General features: G+C 35.7%; 1 protein-coding gene across 2 annotated transcripts in view; it reads left to right on the plus strand.

The window, feature by feature from the left end:
- Nucleotides 1-22,406, plus strand: part of FAM227B (family with sequence similarity 227 member B) — a 290,963-nt gene that overhangs the window by 47,478 nt on the left and 221,079 nt on the right. For both annotated transcript variants that reach the window (XM_059913331.1, XM_059913330.1), the window contains exons 8-10: nucleotides 6,430-6,531; nucleotides 9,630-9,756; nucleotides 19,890-20,027. In XM_059913331.1, the coding sequence (XP_059769314.1) occupies nucleotides 6,430-6,531; nucleotides 9,630-9,756; nucleotides 19,890-20,027 (367 nt within the window). The remainder of the gene's footprint in view (nucleotides 1-6,429; nucleotides 6,532-9,629; nucleotides 9,757-19,889; nucleotides 20,028-22,406) is intronic.

A 22,406-nucleotide genomic window follows, 5' to 3' on the forward strand; every position in this document is an offset into this window, starting at 1 on the left:
CAGGCTGGGAACCAAAATCCTTCAAACTGCATGGCATGGCAAAAAAAAAAAAAAGGTGCAGTACCATATCAAAGAATAAAAAACAAAATGTATTAGGAAAAATAAAAATATAATTGAAACAACTGCAACACAGTAAAATAAAACCACAACAGAAAAAAAAGGGGGGAGGGGGAACAAGCTAAAAGGAGAGAACAATAACAGAGTATAAAGAATAAAAGAAAATTAGAAAAATAAAAGATTTATTAGGAAAAATAAATATGTAAATGAATCAACAAGGTAAAACAGAACCCCAATCTAAAAGAGGAAAAAAAAAAGCCTTGGCTATGGGGGTGTTTTGGTGGGGGTGGAACTAAAGCAGGAGTGGGGTTTTGTGTGTGGCGGGACTTAGGTGGGTGGGGGTTGACGTTTGAGTGTGGGGCAGGGCCTCTGCTTAGTACCTGCACAGAAGGGGAGAGGCAGTACATGGAAAGGAGGACCTCTGGAGTGTGGAGTTCCGGAGTTTGGAGTTAGGGCCCTGAGTGAGGATGTGTGGGTGGGGTTTAGGCCCAGCATTGGAGGGGGTCGCCAAGTGTAGAGGTAGGGCCTTGGGTGGGAGTGTAGGGGTGGGGCTTGGGCTCTGCACTGCAAGAGGGAGACTCCGAGGTCAGAGGGTTAGGCCCAGGAGCCCATCCGGCTCACTGGTGCCTAAGTAGACAGAGAAAGTGCTGGCCGCATTCCCTTCTGCTCCTCTGCACGCCACCACCACCGTCTCCCCAGGGTCTCCCCTGTCCCCGATGGACCCCTAACCGTGGGTGGGTTCTGCTGGGTGTAGGAACTCCTCCTCCCCCAGCCACCCCTCAGGGGTGCTGGTCCCAGAGGTCCGGCCTTTACTTTTGCTCCCCCTTCCCTCCCTCCCACTCCCTCAGGACCCGTGCACGGCTGGAGGGGGCCTCGGTGGGCAGAGGATCAGGCTCAGGATCTCAGCAGGCTCCCAGGGGCCCTAATGGGCAGGGTAATCCTGGCCATGCTCCCTTTTGATCCCCTGCCCTCTCAGTGGTCCCCCAATTTACCCCTTTGGGCGTGGGATCCCTTCCCCTCCTCCAGCTGCCCCTCAGGGGCGCCAGTCCCATCCTGCCTCCACTTCTCCTCCCCCTTCACTCCCCCCACGCTCCACGTTCTACCTGGTCACTGGGGGTTCCTCCTGTCCCCTTAGGTGTCTGTGGTCCCCCACCGGTGCCTGGTAGGTGCCCTAGTTGTGTGGAGACACAAATTCCGCATCCTCCTAGTCCGCCACCTTGACTCCACCCCCAGTAATAATTTTAAAATATTATAATTTAATAACATTTTCAGTATCAGTTAAGATTTCTGGTGTGTTTTGAGGAACAATATATGATTCAGCTGGATGAGTGTTCTGCTAGTGTTCTAGGGAACTGAAGGGATATCCAAGCCATATTGAAGCAACATTTCCATGATTTAACCAGAACAGCTCCTCTTTCATCTGTTCTGTTCATTACATTTCACCTATGGTTTTATTTCTAAGAGGATTCATTGTTAAATATAAATGTATTGAAGCCAGTGAACTAGATAAATAGCATGACCTCTTAGGTTCCTAAATCCACCAAATAAGTGTGGTGCATGCCCATACATTTTTACCAGCATTGTGTGGGAATATCTGTTTTGTTAGGTTAGCTCCTATTTCAAGTTGTACTACATTTTCAGGTGAGTACAAAACACATAAATTCTATCTATTTTTGAATCTACTTTATGAATAATAAATAATACTGACTTTATAACTGGAATAGAACCCTGAGCCACTTGTACAATTTAATTACCAACAGCATAATATGAAAAAAATATATATAATCATACTCTAGAACATAGCATGGTTCAGTATGCTGGCTCTAAAACTTATTTCAGTAGTTTTTAGGTGACTAATATAATAGCAGATTTCCTTTATTGCCTATGATGTAGTGGTAGCTTGATCTAGTAGAAAAAGTGCTGCACTGGAATCCAGGAAATTAAAATTTTAAATCTGGCTCTCCCAGTAGTTAGTGTGAGACTTTGGGCTAGTCAGAAAATCACTCTGAGCTTCAGTTATGTCATCTCTCTAAAGCAAAATAAAACAAAACAAACAAAAAACAGGTAAAAATAACATATACTTTCTTTTTTCCTAGAGTTGGTGTGTGTACTAAAAGTGACATGAATAAGATCCCTAGTAAACTGTGGAAATACTATATAAATGTAATATGAGATTCAATATAATAGAATTAAGATCTGACTTTCAAAAACAAGTTTATCCACTTAGAAAATGATGTGACTTTGAATAGTTACTTACCTCTCTAAGTCTTTCATAAAATTTTTAAAAATTACCTACTTTATCTGTTTATCGGGAGTTATATTAGAAAATGCATGTTAAGTTGTTTGTTTACATGGAAGTAGGTGTATGGTAAGTGTTCAATGGTTACATCTATCATTATTATTTATTATCATATTGTTAGTGAGAATGCAGTGTTCTAAAAATTGCTGGCCAACGTGTAGGCTAATGATAAAAATTTCCTTGATGGTGTTTAACTAGAATAGTTCGAGTAATCATATACCCTTAATGTTTTCAAAATTGTCCTTGGAACATTGGCTCCCAAAAAGATTCAGGAGGCTGGAAAGTACATCAGTTCCACTCATAAAATAACAAAGACAAGCCATATATAACCCACAAAAGTCACAACTTTTTTGAACTCATTATACAGGGTAGCCTTCAAAGCAAAGAATATTACGGGGGAAAAAGAAAGTAATTGTATAATTATAAAGTAGTCAATACATCAATATGACATAACAATCATAAATATTTATGCACCTAATTAAAATGCTTTGAAACACATTTAATGAAAAAGTTTTAATACTTAAAGAAGCAATAGACAAATCTATAAGTATAGTTAGGTATTTCAACACCTTATATTCAATAATTGGTCGAATGTGCAGAAAACCAGTTATTGATATAGAATGATGTAGATGACTTGAGCAATACTGTTAACCAACTTTATGGATCTAATTGATATTTCTTAAACATTCCTCATAACAACAGCAGAATACACATTTTTCTTATGTACCCATTAAACCTTTACCAACTATATTCTGGGCTAGGAAAACATCCTAATGAAATAAAAAGAATTCAAGTCATACAAAGTATGTTTTTAGACCAAAATGGAATTATATTATAAATGACTAACAGAAAGCTACCTGGAAAATCTTCAAATATTTGATAACTAAATAACACACTTCTCAGGAACTGTGGGTCTAACCAGAAATCAGTCGGGAAATTGAAAAGTATTTTGAACTTGATGAAAATGAAAATACAGATTAAAATTTGTGGGATGGACCTCAAGCAGTATTTGGAAATTTAAAGCATTAAGATGTCTAGATTTGAAATAAGGAAAGTTCTCAAAAACCATGACCTCAACTTCTACTGTAGGAAACTAGACAAAGAAAAAGAAATGAAAACCAAAGTATGCAGAAGAAAGGAAATAATAAAGATCAGAGAGGAAACCAATAAAAGGAAAAACTGAAAAACAGAAGGAATTAGAGAAAATGAATTCAAAAGGTGGGTCTTCAAGAATTCTAAAAACAAGGCAATGCAGGAGGAATTTGAAGCCTCTGTTTAACTGAGAATAACCATAGCAAAAACAAAACCCAAATGGAGCTTAACATTTTACTTAGTTGACTCAGACCCCTAAAGGCTAACAAGAGAAGAGACATACCTATTCCCAAGCATAACTACTTTATACCTCAGGTTTTACTGTCCTATTGAAGATGTCCATCTCTCAAACAAGAATCGCAAGACACATAGAGAAGGAATGGAATTGCTGCATTGTTGGGTATGAAGATGTTCAACTTCACAAGGTAGTGCCAAGTTGTTTCCAAACTGGATGTACAAATTATTCTCATTTTTTGTTGATGTATAAGAGTTCTTAAACAACCAATGATTCAAAGAATAAATCACAGGGGAAATTAGAAAATAACTTGAAACAAATGAAAGCAAAAAACACAATGTACCAAAACTCATAGGATAAAGCAAAAGCATTGCTAAAAGAGAAATTTAAAGTTTTAAATAAATCAAAAAACAATATATCAACACCCTAACTTTACATATTAAGGAACTAGAAAAAGAACAACAAAGAAGGAAGGAATTACTAAAGATTAGAGTGGAGATAAGTAAAATAGAGAATTGGTAAACAGTAGAGAAAATCAGTAAAACCAAAAGTTAGTCCTTTGAGATCAACAAAATTGACAAACCTCTAGCTAGACTAAGAAAAAAAGTGAGGACTTCCCTGTCAGTCCAGTGGTTAAGACTCCGTGCTTCCACTGCAGGGGGCATGGGTGCGATCCCTCGTCGGGGAACTAAGATCTCATATAAGATCTCATATGCCATTCAGTGCAGCCAAAAAAAAAAAAAAAAAAATTACTGAAGTCAGAAATGAAAGTGGAAACATTACTATTGTCAAAGAAATAACAAGGATTATTAGAGTACTGTGAACAAACATATAACAACAAATTGGATAGCCTGTATAAAATGGACAAATTCCTAGAAACATATAATTTTCCAAGACGGAATAATGAAGAAATAGACAATCTGAATAGACCTATAACTAGTAAGGAGATTCAATCAGGTTTCCGTAATCAGAAACCTCCCAACAAAGAAAAGTTCTGGACTAGATGACTTCACTGATGAATTCTGCCAACATTAAAAGAAGAATTAACACCAGTCCTTCTCTAACTCTCCCAAAAAATTGAAGAGAAGGGAATAGTTTCTAGCTCATTTTATGAGACCAGCATTACCCTGATACCAAAGCCAAAGATATTACAACAAAAAGCATCTACAGACCAATATCCTCTTTGATGGATATTGATGCAAAAATCTTCAACAAAATACTAGCAAACTGAATTCAGCAGTATATTAAAAGGGTTATACAATCTGACCAATGAAATTTATTCCTGGAATGCAAGTATGATTTAACATATGTTAAATAGCTAGATCTAATGAACATATCAGTAACCTGAATATCCAAAAGCTGTAGGATACGTTTTCTTTTCAAGCATACCAAAACATGTATAAAAATTTACTGTACCATTTTGCTACTCAGTTTCCTGTGGAGGTATATATGTTGTGGACATTAGGTTGAATTGTATTAATCAAAGACATGTTCTGGAACTTTCTGTTTGGGTATTTCATCACACGTGTTAAGTGTAGATCATGTAACTGAAACATGCCAACTTTCTTTACTAGTAAATTATATATTATCTCATTTAATTCTCACACAACCCTAAGTCTTAGAACCACTGCCCATTATATAAATGATCAAGAATTGTTAACTATTAACATTATCATTATGATTTCTGCTACTATCTCCTCCCATAAACTTATTAAACAAGCATAAAAGCTGTATTGGGAGTTAGGAGACCTAGATTCTAGTCTGGCTTTCAGTTACTTAACTGTGTATAACCTTAAATAATTCTCTTAATCTTTCTGGGCATCAATGCAGTCATTAAAATAGAGGGGCTTAACCTAGGTGATATCTAACTTCCACTTTATGTCTAAGATCTATGCATTTATGAATCCTAGCTCATATGGCATGCTAATTTCATAGAAAACTGCCACTAAATTTGATCATTTTTGATGTTTATTACCAAAACCTATTAATTCCAGCTTGTGCTTCTACTGTTGACATCATAAATGAATTTGGACTCTAATTCATCTTTATTGCTTAATTCATGGATTTGCACTCTAATTTATCTCTTCATTGCTTAATAGAGCAAGAATTCAAGGTGCTACCTTAGGACTTTAATATTGACATTATTATTATCTACAGATTTCTTCCTTCTTATGAAATTCTACTTACTTTGTTTTTAGTATAGTTCTCATGTCACAATTTTACTAGTTCTGGCTATGGCTGTCTCATTCCAGTAATTGCTTTGACTTTATACTGAGTTACTGATTATGAAAAATATGGAATGGTTATAGAATAATAGCAGGCAACTATGCCATTGATTGCCTTGTGCATGCCAACTACTATTCAAGAACCTTCATTAATTCATCAAATGTTGGTGTGCTTTCAGTGTGCCAGGCACCGTGCTGAGGGCTTGAAATACAAAGTCAAACAAAACATAATCCTTGTCCCTATTTAATTTTAAGATAATACTTTAAGGTATGTGATATTATCTATATTTGGCAGATAAGGAAACTAGGACTTAATTAACTTGCCTGGGATAGTGCAGCTAATGAATAATGGAGCCAGCATTCAAATACAGGTCTGCATGATGCCAAAAACCCATGCTCATTCCACTATAGCAACTGATCTGCCCTTTAAGAAGATAGAGTTACTGACATTATGTAAACAGATTCTAATTTTAAATTGTAGTATTAATGATTTTAATTCCATGTGTGTTTTATTTTTTAAGCCTGACAGAGAAAGTCAAGATTCCTTGTTTGATAGAATTTCAGAAAGTTATGTGTCACTTTTCATGAGCATACCTCTAAGTCGAAAGGATGCATTCTTTCAGGTAAATATAGAAATTAACTAATTATGCTAATTATTTTTATAGCAAGTGAAATATAAAAATAGTTATTTTATTTAAACACATATGAGAACATATTTTGTTACTTTGCAAGCAAAATTGCCTAAAGTAGAGTTAATAATGATAATATTTAAAAAGTCATGCCCTTCCACCCCAGAATATTGTATTCTACTGACTAAAAGCCTTACAGAATCTCCTCAGTGTGGTATATGTATTTGTTTGCATATTAATAATTTGAAAACTATTGACTTGTTCTATGTACAGTCTTGGTTTTTTACCTAAAAAATTATCATTTTTCTTTTACTTTATAAAGTATCTTTCGATCTAAGAGGACTTAACTTCTTGTGTTATGCCTAAGTACTAAGCACATGTTACAGTAAAGAACAATGGACGAATTTATGAATCAAATGTTTTACTATGTCTGTTATAGTAAAATAATTTGGTTAAAATAATTTATGTTCTTGAGTAATCTGAAATAAAGACATGTAGGAATTTCACTGAGTATTTTAAAATGTAAACATCTAGCATTTCAAAGCAGAAGCCACATTCAAATACTTTGTTGTACTGACATCTGTAAATCAGAAATACAGAAGTATTTTTGAGTCAGTCAATGTTTTCATGGGTAAAACCTAAAATAAAAATAAATGTCCTTCATGATGAAAACATAAACGAACTTAAATTGCCGAATATTTATGCTCAGTCTTGACTATCTCACAAACATATACATACAGTATTGTAGAAGGAAATCAGTAGTGGACTGGGCATAAGGAGACTTGGCTTCACATCTGGAATCTGCTCGTAATTACCCAGGTGATCTTGGCAAGACATTCAGTCTCTCAGTTCCACAGCTGGTTGTCCATCAGATGAAGAGGTTGATCCATGATTCATAAATTGTTTATAGAACACTAATGTTCTGAAAGATAGACTAAGATTTTCTCTGCTAATATTAAATTTATTTTTCTTATTTGCAGGAAAATAATAGGTAATGGTTGGGATTTTTGGTCATTAAATTGTCTAGAGATGACAAAACCAGCTGTTTCTCCTATCCATAGGCTTTCACCTAGTCTATCCCTTTGTGGTGTTTCTAGCCTATACATGTGGCTTGATGAAATCAAGCATGCTTTAACACAGGGCTCTTAAGAAAAGAATAAAAGACCTATTTAATGTGAACAAAGGAGGTAGTGGCACCATTGCATATCCCTTATTCTGTAATTTCTGGTCTTACATTTATGGTCCAAATGTTCTCCCTTGGGATGGATGTGCCTTTTGGTAGATATTGTATTTATAACCCTTCTCAAATCATGACTTGATTTTTTTTCTAAGTCCCTATTTTCAGTGGCTTTTTCCAAGGAGAAATTAGAAGTTGTTTAACCAAGATTCAAAGCCTCACTTGAGAACAAATAACATGTACACTGTAATAATTTGACCCCTTGACCTTTGTTCAGTCATTTTATAATGTTCCCTCTCCCTGTCTCAGTGCTTGAGAACCACGCCATCTCCCTACAGGTATATTACCTCCACAGCTCTATAAGTAGAAATGGAGCCTCAACTCTCATTGACCAATTTCTATTATTTTTAACTCATTCAAATAAGAAGGTGTTTTGTTACTATTGGCTCATCTGATTTATCTTACCACAGAAAGAGAAAACTATTAATATTTAAGAATCAAAAAATTAGCTTCAGGTCTCACTATTCAGTACAAATTAACTGAATCTGAACATATTTAGTATAGCTTTTGCTTCAGTTTCTTCCAGTATCATACAATGATATTCCTTCAGAAATTTTCCCAACATCATTTGACACTTGATCTCTTTTTCCCCTAATCTCCTGAAGGTGAGATATTCACAGAAAACTTTTAAAAGTTCCTCTTACTTACCTTGTTCAACTTTTAAATTTTGATTATTAGTGTGATTTTATATACCACAATTATAATATGTGATTTTTCTGGTAGTAAAAATGTTCATGGTTCATTCAGTAAAATTAAATATATCAGTATTTTAAAGCATTCTTCCCTCTCCTCTTCTCCCCTACCCAAAAAAACTTATGGAGTTCTTCAAAGAATACCATCCATTACCAGCAGATTTTAGCACTACTGGATTAGGCGACTATATTAGTTTCCTATTGCTGATGTAAAAATTATCACAAAGTTAGTGGCTTAAAACAACAGAAATTCATTGTCTTACAGTTATATAGGTCAGAAGTCCAAAATGAGTCTTATAGGACTAAAATCAAGGTATCAACAGGGCTAGTTTCTTTAAGAGGCCCTAGGGGAGAAGCCATTCCTTGCCTCTTCTAGTTTCTGGTGTCTGCCAGCCTTCCAAAATAGTAGATAAAATATTTTAAATCTTTACTATAAAAATCTGGTATCTTCCTGTGTTTAGTCAGTCCCCGAGAGAAACTTAGTAGTCAAGCGAATTTAAGTCTAATAGAATACTGGTAGTACCATCTGTTTGTATGATACAAATATAAAATCTGATCATGATTTTACAGTCGTGGTTATAATATATTAACTCACCTAAACAGGCTTCAATTATTTAAAAACATGCTCTTAATTTTCACCACACACTCAAAGTGATAATTGTGTGACGTGATAGAGGTGTTAGCTAATGCTATGGTGGTAATCATATTGCAGTAAACAAATGTATCAACATGTTGTACACCTTAAACTTACATAGTATTACATGTCAAATATATTTCAATTAAAATATATATATATATATATGCTTTTTATTATAATGACCTGAAAGACAGTATTCTTTTTCTGAAAGAGGGTATCAATCGCAAGGTTAAATGAAATAAATGTAGAATCATTAAAGTATCTTATCTTAATTGTAACTTCATCCTTTATCCAAATTAAATTATTTTTCCCAAAATGCTAACAAATAGCCAAATTGACTGACTTTATTTTCAACTCTTCTTTGTTCATATTCCTCAGTTAGAAGTGCAAAGAAGTGCTAAATGGCCAAAAGCAAGCTATAAGAAAAAAGGGGCACGTATATTTCACAAATTTAGTAATTTCTTTGATAGTTGAGATATGTTAAATGAAATATGGAATTATTTTAATATGACTCTGTTTTTGGTAGGTGTATCCTGATTGTTTGGCACAAGCTATCTATGCAACATTCCAGGAAGCATTTCCAGAATCCAGTGATTTCTTTAATGATGAATTTAAAGAAGATCTAGGGAATAACATTTTTCTCTGGTTGTCAGGTACGAATGTCATTAAGTATTGATCATTATTGTGGTACCTAAAACTTTTGAATTGCAGCGTTTTGTTTACCCAGTCAAAAAAATTTGTAGTTCTTTGCCTTACAAAACATAGCATATTGATGTCTGTGTTTCAAAATAATAATGATTATTTATTTTATTCTGAAAATTCTGTTATACTAAAATTAATCAATTGTTTACTTTAGAAAGCCAAATAATTTTACAGGCAGTGGAATTATGTAGAAACCCAAATTGCCACAGAAAGAAAACCATACCATATATATTTTATATTTGTAAGAGAAATATTTTAAGCTGCTTTTGGAACACTGCTGGCATTTTTATAGCAAATAATATTGGGTAAATTCTAGAGCTAATTGAGTTCCTTGTAGAACATAAAATCATTAATCAAGGAAAACTTATTTTTTGAATCATGGTGTGTGTGTGTGTGTAGGTAGGAGTGGTAGGACTCAAAGGCTGAAGGAAAGTAAGATTCCATCCTAGAGTACTTAGCTAGAGATTTAGGCACTTGGGTTTAAAACTAAGCTATTGTTTCATATTCCTGGAAGGACCTCCCCAACATTGTTTCCTAAGACAACTATACTATTATGGACTACCAGAAGCTATTGACTGTTTTCAAGTCCTTCTTATAAATCTGTCCAAATTTTGACTAATTTTTTAGAACTGTTTTGTGTCAATTCTTAGTAACCAAACCATTTCTTTAAGAAAATGTTTCATATTTTAAGGAGGGAGTCCTTGGGAGGTACATGCTAGAAAACAACCCTGAGGACCACCCACCTCCATCAATACACATAGGACAGGAGTCTCCTAATTATAGAGAAAAATCCAACTAATTCAAATATAAGAAGCAAAAAGAGAATGAGCACAGCATTCATACAAAAATACTATAAGAAAAAAAATGTGAAGAACAGAACAACTTTCCTACAGACCTGTTGTAGAATGAATTGTGTCTCCCGAAAATTCATATTGATTTCTGTGTGAAATTTTATAAGTCACTGTCTTACTTAATCCTTTTATTCAAGTTAGGGTCTTGATTGACTATTGATTGTCTAGGGTTTTCTATGCATATCATCTGCAAATATAGTTTTCATATTTCTTTTATGATTCTTATGCTTTTAACTAGTTTCTATTATGTAATTAAAGAAGAATGTATATAACATATTTAGATGAGCAATAGCAATGAGCTAGGAGATTTATAAGGAAAGGTTTTAAAGTCCTCTGGTAAATCCAGTGGGGGGTGTCTACTTCACCCTCTTCTTATGGGTCTTCAAAGCATTCCACATGCAAACTGCCTGAAGTAAAGGCAAGAACACTAATATAAATACCTTATCCTATTTAAATATCAGAATGGATAGTTTTAACTGAAGTAAACAAAAATTTTCTTGTTCAGGAAGTTTTATAGGCTATGACTGGTAGAATTAATCTGAAGGTTGAAAATTCAGCAATTTCTATTATTCTATTTTCCAGTTTACTAATTCTTTCTTCTGTCCCCTCCATTCTGCTGTTAAACCCATTCTTGATTTTTTTTAAAAATTTGGTTATTGTGCATTTCAGTTATAAAAGTTACATTTGGTTCTTTTTTATATCTTCTGTTTCTTCACTGAGAATTTGTTCTCTCATTTGTTTCAAGTGTGTTCATTATTGTTTAAGCATTTTTATGATAACTGCTTGAAAAATCCTTGTCAGGTGATTCTAACATCTGTGTCATCTAGATGCTGGCAATTGTCTTTTCTCATTCAAGTTGAGTTTCCTAGTTTTTTTATATGACAATTAAAACCTGGACATTTTGGGTATTATAAGACTCTGAATCTTATCTAAATTTTGTGTTTCAACAGGCCTCCTCTGACACTGCTCTAGTTGGGGGAGAAGGGCACTGTCAGGTGGGGAATGAAAGTCCAGGTTACCCACTTGGTCTCTTTTGACATAGCGGTGGGAGGAGGGTTTGTTACAGCTCCCAGCAGACCTCTACTGATACCACCCTGGCTTTTAGGGACAGGGTTGCCTTGTTACTGCTCCCCAAGTGGCTTCCACTGACACTATAAGGGGGAGGGTAGCCTTGTTATATCTGGGCAGTGGTCACAGTCTCCACTAGGCCTCCTCTGACACCACTTTCCATAGGGAGAGGAAAGTGCCCCTCATTCCAGTCCTGTGGGAATAAAAGTCTTCGGTCTCTGCTCAGCCTCCTCTGATACTACCTTAGTGAGAGTGGAAGCTGAGGCTCTCCAACCACCCTTTTCTGGCAGTGGTGGATTTGGAGCAGCAGATTTTCCTGTTGTGTTTGGCTGGAGTAAGCAGTCATTGTCTAAAAGTTTTCTGTCCTACTAGGCAGCCCTTTTCCTGGTCCTTGGGCTAGAGAGAGGAGGATTTTCTTGAGACTTCTTTTATCTTTGCCTGTTACCATTTCTGGATTCTGGTTTCTCTAGCACCCAGTTTGAAATATGAGTCAAAAAGAAAACCCAAGGACTTCACTGTTGTGTTGTACCTTGGGTCCTGAGGTTCCTAGTTAGTCTGCCTTCTTGTCTCCACCTTTTAGAGTCTTATAATGTGTGTTTATAAACACATCCACTGAAACTGGTGTTATTTCATATTGGGTTACCTCAGAATACCTTATGAGAAGGTAATATTGATCAGAGACTCAAAGGAAGTGAGAGAATGAACTATGTCGATATCTGGAATGAAAACTTTTCAGGTAGAAGGAACAGCATATGAAAAGGCCATGATGCAGGTAGAAGATTAGCATATTTGCAATGCAGCAAGGAAGCCAATGTAGCTGAGGTAAAATGAGAAAGGAATTGAAAAGTAGAAAGATGAGGTCAGAGATATGTCTGTAGGTTAGGGCATCTCATAATTTATAGGCAGTTATAAGGACTGTTTCATTATGAGTGAAATGGAAAAGCACTGGATGATTTTAAGCAAATAATACTTGTAACCTAAAATATGTTTATAAGGGATCACTCTAGCTTTTGGGAGAACAAGAGACCATAGAGGGGACAAGGGTGGAATCAGGAATGCAGTTGGAGATACTGCAGTAATAAAAGTGAGACATGGTGATTGGTTAGAACAAGTTGGTTAAAGGATGAGGAGCTGGCAAGTTATATTAGATAAGTCTGCTGGCAGAGTCCATTGGATTTATTGATATATAGAAGTTGAAAGTGGAACAAATAAAAGAGTCGTGGATGATGCCAAGAATTTTAGCCTGAGCAACTAGACAACTACTGAAATGGTGAAGACTGTAAGAGAAGGTTGTGGTGGCAGGATTTTATGGAATCAGGATTTAAGTTTGAGATGTAATATTCGTCAACATTTGCATTTTTTATAACAAAATCTCAAATTTTTAGTGATTATTTTAAAATATAACAAGGAGATGACTGTGCCCTAAATGGTGTCTACACTATAGGAGAATTACAAGAAAGAAATAGTAAACACTAAAAGCATTTGAAAGCAAAGGAAGAAAAAGTACAGTGATAATTAAGGTAAACTTCATAGCCTGACTCAAGAATATAAGTAGACATTGAAGGAACAGCAGAACTATGCTAGATGAATGGATGCTGGACTCAGACTTGGGCAAGAATCTAGACATGACAAGTGGTCTCCATTTGTACCTAGAGAAAGAGGGTTAAATCCACAGCAAAGTCAACAGCAAGCTGAGCAAGAGAAATCCACATTTTACATAAAAAATCCCACTTAAGCCTCAAAAATCCTTATTATAACAATATGCTATTATTCCTTTACAAAAGGGAAAACCAAGGTTAAGAGAATTTGTCCACAGTTACTACTAAGTAACAGAACCAGGATTTCAGCTTAAGCCTGTCAGACTCCAGTGTCTGAACTCTTATGAATAATGGATTATTGCCCCCTGAGGTGAATAAAATAAAAACACCAGTATTTAATTTATGAAAAACTGTTGCAGAGAAGGAAAAGGGAAATTTTTTCTGAAGACTTAGAGGAAGCAAGCCCTCCCTAATCCTCCCAGTGTTTCCCAGCAACTAGTTGGGCTTTATTATTCATATGCTAAAACACGTACTTGATTAACACCCTAGGATTCACAAAAGGTGGAATGATCTCAGTTTTATTATAAAACCATCTACACAGGCACAAAATTGGTCTATCTTTAGTAAACTTCATTGCTCACTTCTAGTCTGCATACGGCTGTTTATGAATGCATATCCTTCCAACATAGGCTAGTCATCCCTGTTGAACACTTGTTTCAATAATTCTCTGTGGGCTACTTCACCTTAGTAGAAAACGTTTCTGTAACAAAAGGATCATCTATTGTTTCCTCGCCTATTAACTTCACATCAGGCAGAAAAAATGGTTTAAAGTGGAGGGTAGGTGTGGCTAAAATGGGAAACTCGAGGAATCCTTGTGATGGAACCGTTCCATATCCTGACTATATCATTGTCTATATCCTGGTTGTGATACAGTATTATAGTTTTACAAGGTGTTAGTTACCATTGTGGGAAACTAAATAGAGGGTATGGGGATCTCTCTGTATTATTTCTTGCAAGTGCATGTAAATCTACACTTACCTCAAACAGAGTTAAAAAAATTCAAACCTGCATTTTCTTAAAATAAAAGGCAGCCATGCTGGTGGGAGTGTACAATCAATATCTACTAAAGCTGAACATGTGCGAGTTTGGACCAGCATATCTATGACTCCTAGGTACATAACCTACAGAAATGTACATATTTCTGTACACCAAAAGCACAAAATGTTCTTAGCAGCACTATTTATATAATAATCAAAACAAACTGTCCAAATGCCCATCAATAATATGAAATTTAGATAAACTGTGGAATATTTATATAATGAAATACTACCAGCAATGAGAATGAACACACTATAATTATATACAATAGTATGAACAAATCACAGAAACAAGGTTGAGGGGGGAAAAAAGCCAGACACAAAAGAGTAGATCCTGTATGAGTCCACTGATACAAAGTTCAAAATCTGGCAAAACTAATCTATAATTTTAGAAGTAAAGATAATGTTTATTCTTGGGAATTGGTCCTGGCTAGAAAGGAGGGCACCTGGAGTGCTGAATATTTTGTTTCTGAGGGCTGGTAACATGGACACCATATATTAAATTTGTGAAGATTCATTGAGCTGTACATGATTGTTCATTTTAATTTTTATGCATCGATAAAAATTTAAGTTGAAAACAAAGGCAGTAGTGGTAGCTGCACTAGAGCCTCTGTGGTTTATTTAATCATGAATATGTTTGTACAGATTTCTCTCGCAATGCATTTCTCACATTGCATACCTATCAAGAGTCACATGTTTTCTGAGTCTGTGCTCATAAACGACCTTTTCAACTTTTAGTAAGATTTCATCTCTCAGTTGTGATTAATTATTTTGTATTGGCTAGAGCACATGTTGAAAGAATTTTATAAGACATGTTTTTCTTATTTCTTTGTTGAGGAGATGTTTATAGCGTAGATCTAAAATACTTGATTCAATTTCTCCTTATTAAAAACAATTCCTTTTTATCAGGATGAAGTAATCACTTTATTAGGTTATTTACATTATATTCAGTTTGATTTCTTACATTGTCATTTGGCTTTCATTTTTGGTTCGTTTTTCACAAACAAAATTTTTGTTACCAGAGTTCCTTATACACAATTCTTAGAGCACCAGAGACTGTGTTAGTTTCCTATTGCTACTATAGAAAATTACTACTTAGTTTAAAACAACATAAATGTGTTATAGTTCTGGAAATCAGAAGTCCAAAATGAGTTTCACTAGGCTAAAATGAAGATGTTTGGCAGGGCTGTGTTCTTCTAGAGGTTCTAGGGGAGAATCTGTTTCTTTGCAACTTTTCTGCAGCTGTTTTCATTCTTTGCCTCATGGCCCTCTTTCATTATCAAAGTCAGCAATGGATAGTTAGTCTTTCTCATATTGCATCACTCTGATACTGACTCCTCTACCTTCCTTTTCCATATTTAAGGACCCTTCTGATTACATTGGGCTCACCTGGACAAGCCTGCATACTTACCCTATTTTAAGGTTAGCCAATTTAGAAACTTAATTCCATCTGCTCCCTTCATTCCCCTTTGCCATGTAACATAACATATTCACAATTTGGGAAGATTAGGATGTGGAAGACTTTGGAGGCTACTTCTCTAGAGTAGAGACACATTAAGATTTTGTATGATTGGCTAGATTTTGGCACAAGCCTTATGACTGAATCCCACATGGCAGCCTTACAATGAGCAAGATTAAAATTTGTGCCATGACTTCTGGCTTCTGCTTAGGATGTAGAAAACTAAAATGATATTACTTCCACCCTTCCACCAAAAAACACTGGACTGTCTGCAAATTCAAAACTTTCCTTGAACCCATCAGAGATTACAGAGCAGTCAACCCAAAATCTAAAGAAGGGTGCCTCCAAGGAGAGACCAGATGCAAGCACTTGCTCATCGGGGGCAGATGCAGCCAGATACCATAAAAGCCAGTAAGAAGAATTCAACCAAAAAAAATTTTTTTTTTGTCTGCACCACGTGGTTTGCAGGATCTCAGTTCCCCGACCAGGGATTGAACCCTAGCCCCCTGAAGTGGAAGCACGGAGTCTCAACCGCTGGACCACCAGGGAATTCCCTTAGCCAAAATTTTTAATGAATTGCTTAAAGCTGAGTATGGTCTAGTGTGAGAATATAGAACCCTTAGTAGCTACATAAAACGAGGGAGAAGTTGCCCTCACTTACAAGCTTCTCTCCACACATCTTACAAGAAATATTGAGGGTGGAATAACAGTCTTGAGAAAGCCTGGGGGAATGTAATAGAAGACACTGCAAAAAAAGGCATAAAGCCTTGCCTGGACCCTTCTATCTCCTCTATGTTAACAACAACAACAAGCTTTAAGCCACAGCAGGAGGAGGGGGAAAGGTTGGGGAGGAGGAAGGGCAACAAATGCAGTTTCCCTTAGGGAAGAAGTGGAGACACAACTCACCTGGGAAACAGAGAAAACTACCTCTACACCAGAGGCCAGGAATACACACTGGGCCAAGAACAAGTTTGCTACAGCTGGGGCAAGGCTGGATTACTGAGAAGACCCTATCCCAAGACCCAGGAACAAAACCCAACGCTGATGCTGATTCAGAACAGAGAATACCTACCACTACCAGGCTAACAAACATCAACTGACAGGTAACAGCAGTCTACTGCTGGGAGAGGGGCACAAGTGTGGAAAAGAGCATTTCTGAGGAGACACAAAAGATCTAAAACTAAGAGTGGAGCAGATGCTGATGTGGAAGTAAACTAACAGAAAACAAAAACCTCTGGCAAGGCAGTTTACATCGTAAGAGGAATTTGAAGCATGTAGAGTACTAAAGGTAATCATAGTAACAACAAAACCCAAACACAGCCCAACTCTCAGTTCCCTTCCAGACTGACTTAATTACCCATGCTTAAGGCCAAACAGAAAAACAAAAAGCCCATTTCAAGGCCTGAAAGCTATTTACTTCATCTTTACTGCATTACACAATATGTCTGACTTTCAACAAAAATTATGAAGTCTACAAAAAAGCAATGGAAAAAATAAACACACTATCAAGAGACAAAGAAATCATCAGAACCAGTTTTAGATATGACACAGATATTAGAATATCAGACAGGAAATTTTAAGTAACTATGATTAATGTAGTAAATGCTCTAGTGGAAAAGATGGATAGATAATATGTATGATCAGATATGTAATTTGAGCAAGACATGGAAACTATAGGAAAGAAGACAACATAGGCCAATGGAACAAAATTGAGAGCCCAGAAATAAACCCTCACAAACACAGTCAAGTAATATTTGACAAGGGAGCCAAGAATACTCGATGGGAAAAGGATAGTCTCTTCAATAAATGGTGTTGGGAGAACTGGATCACCACAGGTAGAATAATGAAATTGGACTCCTATCTTATACCACTCACAAAAATTAACTTGAAATGGAGGAAAGAACTGAAACCATAAAACTCTTAAGAAGAAAACATAGTGGAAAATCTCCTTGACATATGTCTTGGCAACAATTTTTTGGGTATGGTATCAAAAGCACAAGCAACAAAAGCAAAAATTAGTAAGTGGGACTATATCAAACTAAAGAGCTTTTGCATAGTAGAAAACAACAAAATGAAAAGACAACTTACGGAATATACTTGCAAATCATATCTGATAAGAGGTTAATATCCAAAAGATAAAAGGAACTCAGTTCAATAGCAAAAAGGAAACAATCTGATTTTAAAAATAGGCAGAGGAACCGAATAGATATTTTTCCAAAGAAGACATACAGATGTCCAACAGGTACATGAAAGGATGTTCAACATCACTAATCACCGGGGAAATGCTAGTCAAAACCACAATGAGATATCACCTCACATCTGTTAGAATGGCTATTATCAAAGCGACTACAAATAAAAAATGTTGGCAAGGATGTAGAGAAAAGAGAACCCTTGTGCACTGTTGGTGGGAATGTAAATTGGTGCAGCCACTATGGAAAACAGTATGGAAGTCCCTCAAAAAATTGAAAATAGAACTCCCGTGTGATTCAGCAATCCCACTTCTATCAGGTAGACCGAATCTTTCCCCTGATCTCCTGCCAGGCTGTAGTGTGGAGTGAGGGGCACTGGGCATTTGCCCCTTCAAATTGGGAAGTGTGACAAGGGGCAGCCATCAGTGCAAGTCTCTCTCTGCTCTGATTGTTGGCAAGCCAGCACACGCGCACTCCTCACAATTAGAGTCTAGGCTTCTCCAGCTCTTCTGTCTCAGTGGATTTCCCAACAGGCATGGGGGCTCCCCAGGGCAAGGGTCCACCTGTGTGGACCTTCTCTTCCTTACAGACCCCTCCAGGGGTGCTGGTCCCAACCCGATGCCTTTTCCCCCCACCAAGTCTACCCAGTTACGTGGAGATCTTCCTTGCAGTTTTGGTTTTATAGGAGATACTCGGCCGGTTTCCAATTAGTTTTCTTTGAGTAATCTTCCACATGTAGATGTATTTTTGATGTGTTTGTGAGGGGAAGTGAGCTCCATGTCTTCCTACTCTGACACTGATCCCCCTCTCAATAAAAAAAACTGTCTTTTAATCTCCTGATCTGTTAGCCTTACTATACCCCAGATTTTCCACGAATACACTATATATTTTAAAACATAGACAATCTATTGAGAAACATTCAAATGAGCAACACTTCAGGCTTCTGAATATTTTATCTAGTGGCAACTAATGTGAAATAGACGATAACCAAATCTAAAAACACTTAGAAAATTCCAATTTGATATCAAAATATAGCAAATAATCCTCATTGAATACTCACTACTGAGAAAATACTGGCTATGTTTATGAGTATATCAATGTATATTAATAATGATAATATTAGCTCATATTTCCCATTTACTGAACACTTTAACATATACTGTCTCAACCATCAGAATAAACATATGGAGTACACAAAGGAATTTATATTGTTCTCATTTTTATTGCTGAGAATATAAATGTTTAGTGTGGTTAAATCAATTATTCAACCCTATACAGCTTTTGGAACAAAAATGGAACTTTTTAAATGGAATTTATTTTTATTTCTTTTAGGGTACTATAATTGATTCATAAACGTTATTTTAAAAATAATAGGAGCTACAGATAGGGAAATTTTTAAAACAATAATCACCTATGCTGAGAGGAAATCATGTTAATATTTAAGCGATAGTCACACATATGCATACGGTAAAATTGTCCTTCACATAAAAACATACTATGATTGCCTTTATATGTTAACAAATACTTACAAGGTAACTTTTAATGGATACTTCATGATCCACTGTATGGATGTACTGTTGGATATTTAGGTCCTTTCCAAGTTTTCACAATATTAATCTCCCCTTATGTCCGTTTATGAACTTAGCTTATGTCTATGAGTTAGAAAGGTATGTATCAAGCTTATCTCTTTTCTAATTCTCAGTCTTATATGGTAAGACATTAACATTTCTATGTAGAGATTCCCTCTTTTGAAACTTGAGACTGACAATCCTCACAGGAGTGTTGTGAGAATGAAATGCATAATGCTCCTAAAAAGGCTTTGACAAAAGATGTTTTTAAAATCCTAATTTCTTTGGCTAAATATACATATTTGTATCAACAGGTTTAAAACCTAAAAAAGACTTTTGGACCCACTGGAAGCTGAACGAACTCTCCACAACAACCATTCATGGTAGCAAGAAAACACCTTCAGAATCTATAAAGGACAGGATTGCAAGAAGTCAAGAATGCATATCAACTTGTAAGTAAATTTATTATATACTGCCGATTGAAATAGCCAAAATCAAGTGTATCATTATTTTTTTGTCAGAATTTTCTAATGATTTATTTTCTGGTGAGGGTCTTAAAATAACATTTGATTTATAGATGGGTATTATAGTAATTTGAATATTGCTTTATATTTTAGTTTTTCATTATAAAAATGGCATGTGCTTAAATCCTTTTCTCATTTGCATGTTATTATGTTTTTATATTGATTTGCGGGAACTTCTCAGGTTTGTAAGAACGCCACAAATATTCTTACTTTTTAGCTGTATTGCTATCTGGTTAATAATGTGTTTTACCAATAGATAAGTTTAAAGTTTTTATTCAGTAAATTTAAATAATGTCTTTTGTAGTTTCAGTTTTGTGGCATGTTTGTCAGAACTTTCTTACCTAATATTATAAAAAAAAAAAACTACCTGTTCTTTTTTTTTAGTACTTTTTTATTTCCATGTTTTATTAAATTCTTTAATCCACTTGGGGTTTATTTTGTTATAAAGGAAGGTAGTTGTATTCCAGTATTTTGTTTTTTCCAAATGCTTACTTATTAAATAGTCCACTTACAGACTACTTGAAATAGCAATTCACATGGATATATTTTTGTATTCTCTTCTACCTCCCAAATTCCTGTCCAGGACCAAACTTCTCAGTAACTCTACATTAATTAGCACTTTAAAGCAAGTTTATTTTTCTCTAATTTATACTATATTTCAATACTAAACATAGGTCTGGTGCTCAGGCCTCATTTCTGACCAATTAAATAAGAATCTGAGGCTCAGTATTTTTTAAAGCTACCCAGATGATTTCAGTGTGCAGGCAAAGTTAAGAACCACTAGTGTAGAGGGCAATACCTTTCCATCATACTTCTTGATATAAGCCAGGGGAAAGAGGGACTAACCTACTCAACCTACTCTTCTGAAAGCTGCTCGTCAGTTAATTTCTGATTCTAAAATTGTTTAATTAGTTAATTACTGCTCTTCTGATTAGTACTTTGATTTTTCTCCACTCTTATCTCCATAGATATCATCCTGTCTGATTTCTATCTTTTAGTAGTTATGTGAAATTTCTTATTTGCTAATGTCACCCTGGTTTTTACAGAACTTCATGCATATTTGTAATTTTAGATGGAAAGAGAGATAATCCACTGTCTTGACCCAATCTTATCTCTTTTTGTTTCTTAGTTTCACATGTGAATAAACTTGGCTGAATATAAAATTAAGGAGGTTGGGGGAGCTTTCTATTTTTTTTAAATTTTAACTTACAGAAAAGTGTTGAAAATAGTATAAGGAACTCCCATATATCCTTTATCCACCAAATGTTTGAATTTATCCTATTTGTTTTATTGTTTTCTCTCTCCCTCTTTTATATAAACATTTAAAGCTATAAATTTCCCTAATTCCTGTTTCAGCTACATTCTGCAAATTTTGGTATGTTATATTTTCGTTATCATTTAATCCAAAATATTTTCTAATATCCAGTATAATTTCTCTTTTGACCCATGGGTTATTTAGAGATGTATTATTTACTTTTTAAATACTTAGAGCTTTTCTAGGTACCTTAAAATTACTGATTTCTAATTTTTTTTTTTTTAAAGAAGGGTGAAGTTTTTTGTTTTATTTATTTATTTATTTATTTATTTATTTATTTATTTATTTATGGCTGTGTTGGGTCTTCGTTTCTGCGAGGGCTTTCTCTAGTTGTGGCAAGTGGGGCCACTCTTCATTGCGGTGCGCGGGCCTCTCACTATCGCGGCCTCTCCTGTTGCGGAGCACAGGCTCCAGACGCGCAGGCTCAGCAATTGTGGCTCACGGGCCTAGTTGCTCCACGGCATGTGGGATCTTCCCAGATCAGGGCTCGAACCCGTGTCCCCTGCATTGGCAGGCAGACTCTCAACCACTGCGCCACCAGGGAAGCCCTGATTTCTAATTTTAAATATACTGTGGTCTGAGAATATACCCTACAATCTTTTGAAGTGTATTGAGACTTGTTTTATGGTACAGTACATGGTCTGTCTTGGTGAACATTCAATGTGCACGTGAGAAGAATGTGTATTTTGCAATTATTTTGTAAATCTCAATTAGATCAAGGTGGTTGATAGTGATATTCAGATCTTCAATATCAAGATTCAGCAAACTACAGCCTGTGGACCAAATCTGGCCTGCAGCCTATTTTTATACATCCTATGAGTTAAGAATGATTTTTACATTTTTAAGGGTTGTAAAAAAAAAAAACAATAAAGAATATACCACAGAGGGACTTTCCTGGTGGCACAGTGGTTAAGAATCTGCCTGCCAATGCAGGGCACACGGGTTCAAGCCCTGGTCCGGGAAGATCCCACATGCTGCGGAGCAACTAAGCC

The sequence above is a fragment of the Balaenoptera ricei genome, chromosome 2 (genome assembly GCF_028023285.1).
Source record: "Balaenoptera ricei isolate mBalRic1 chromosome 2, mBalRic1.hap2, whole genome shotgun sequence".
NCBI lineage: Eukaryota > Metazoa > Chordata > Mammalia > Artiodactyla > Balaenopteridae > Balaenoptera > Balaenoptera ricei.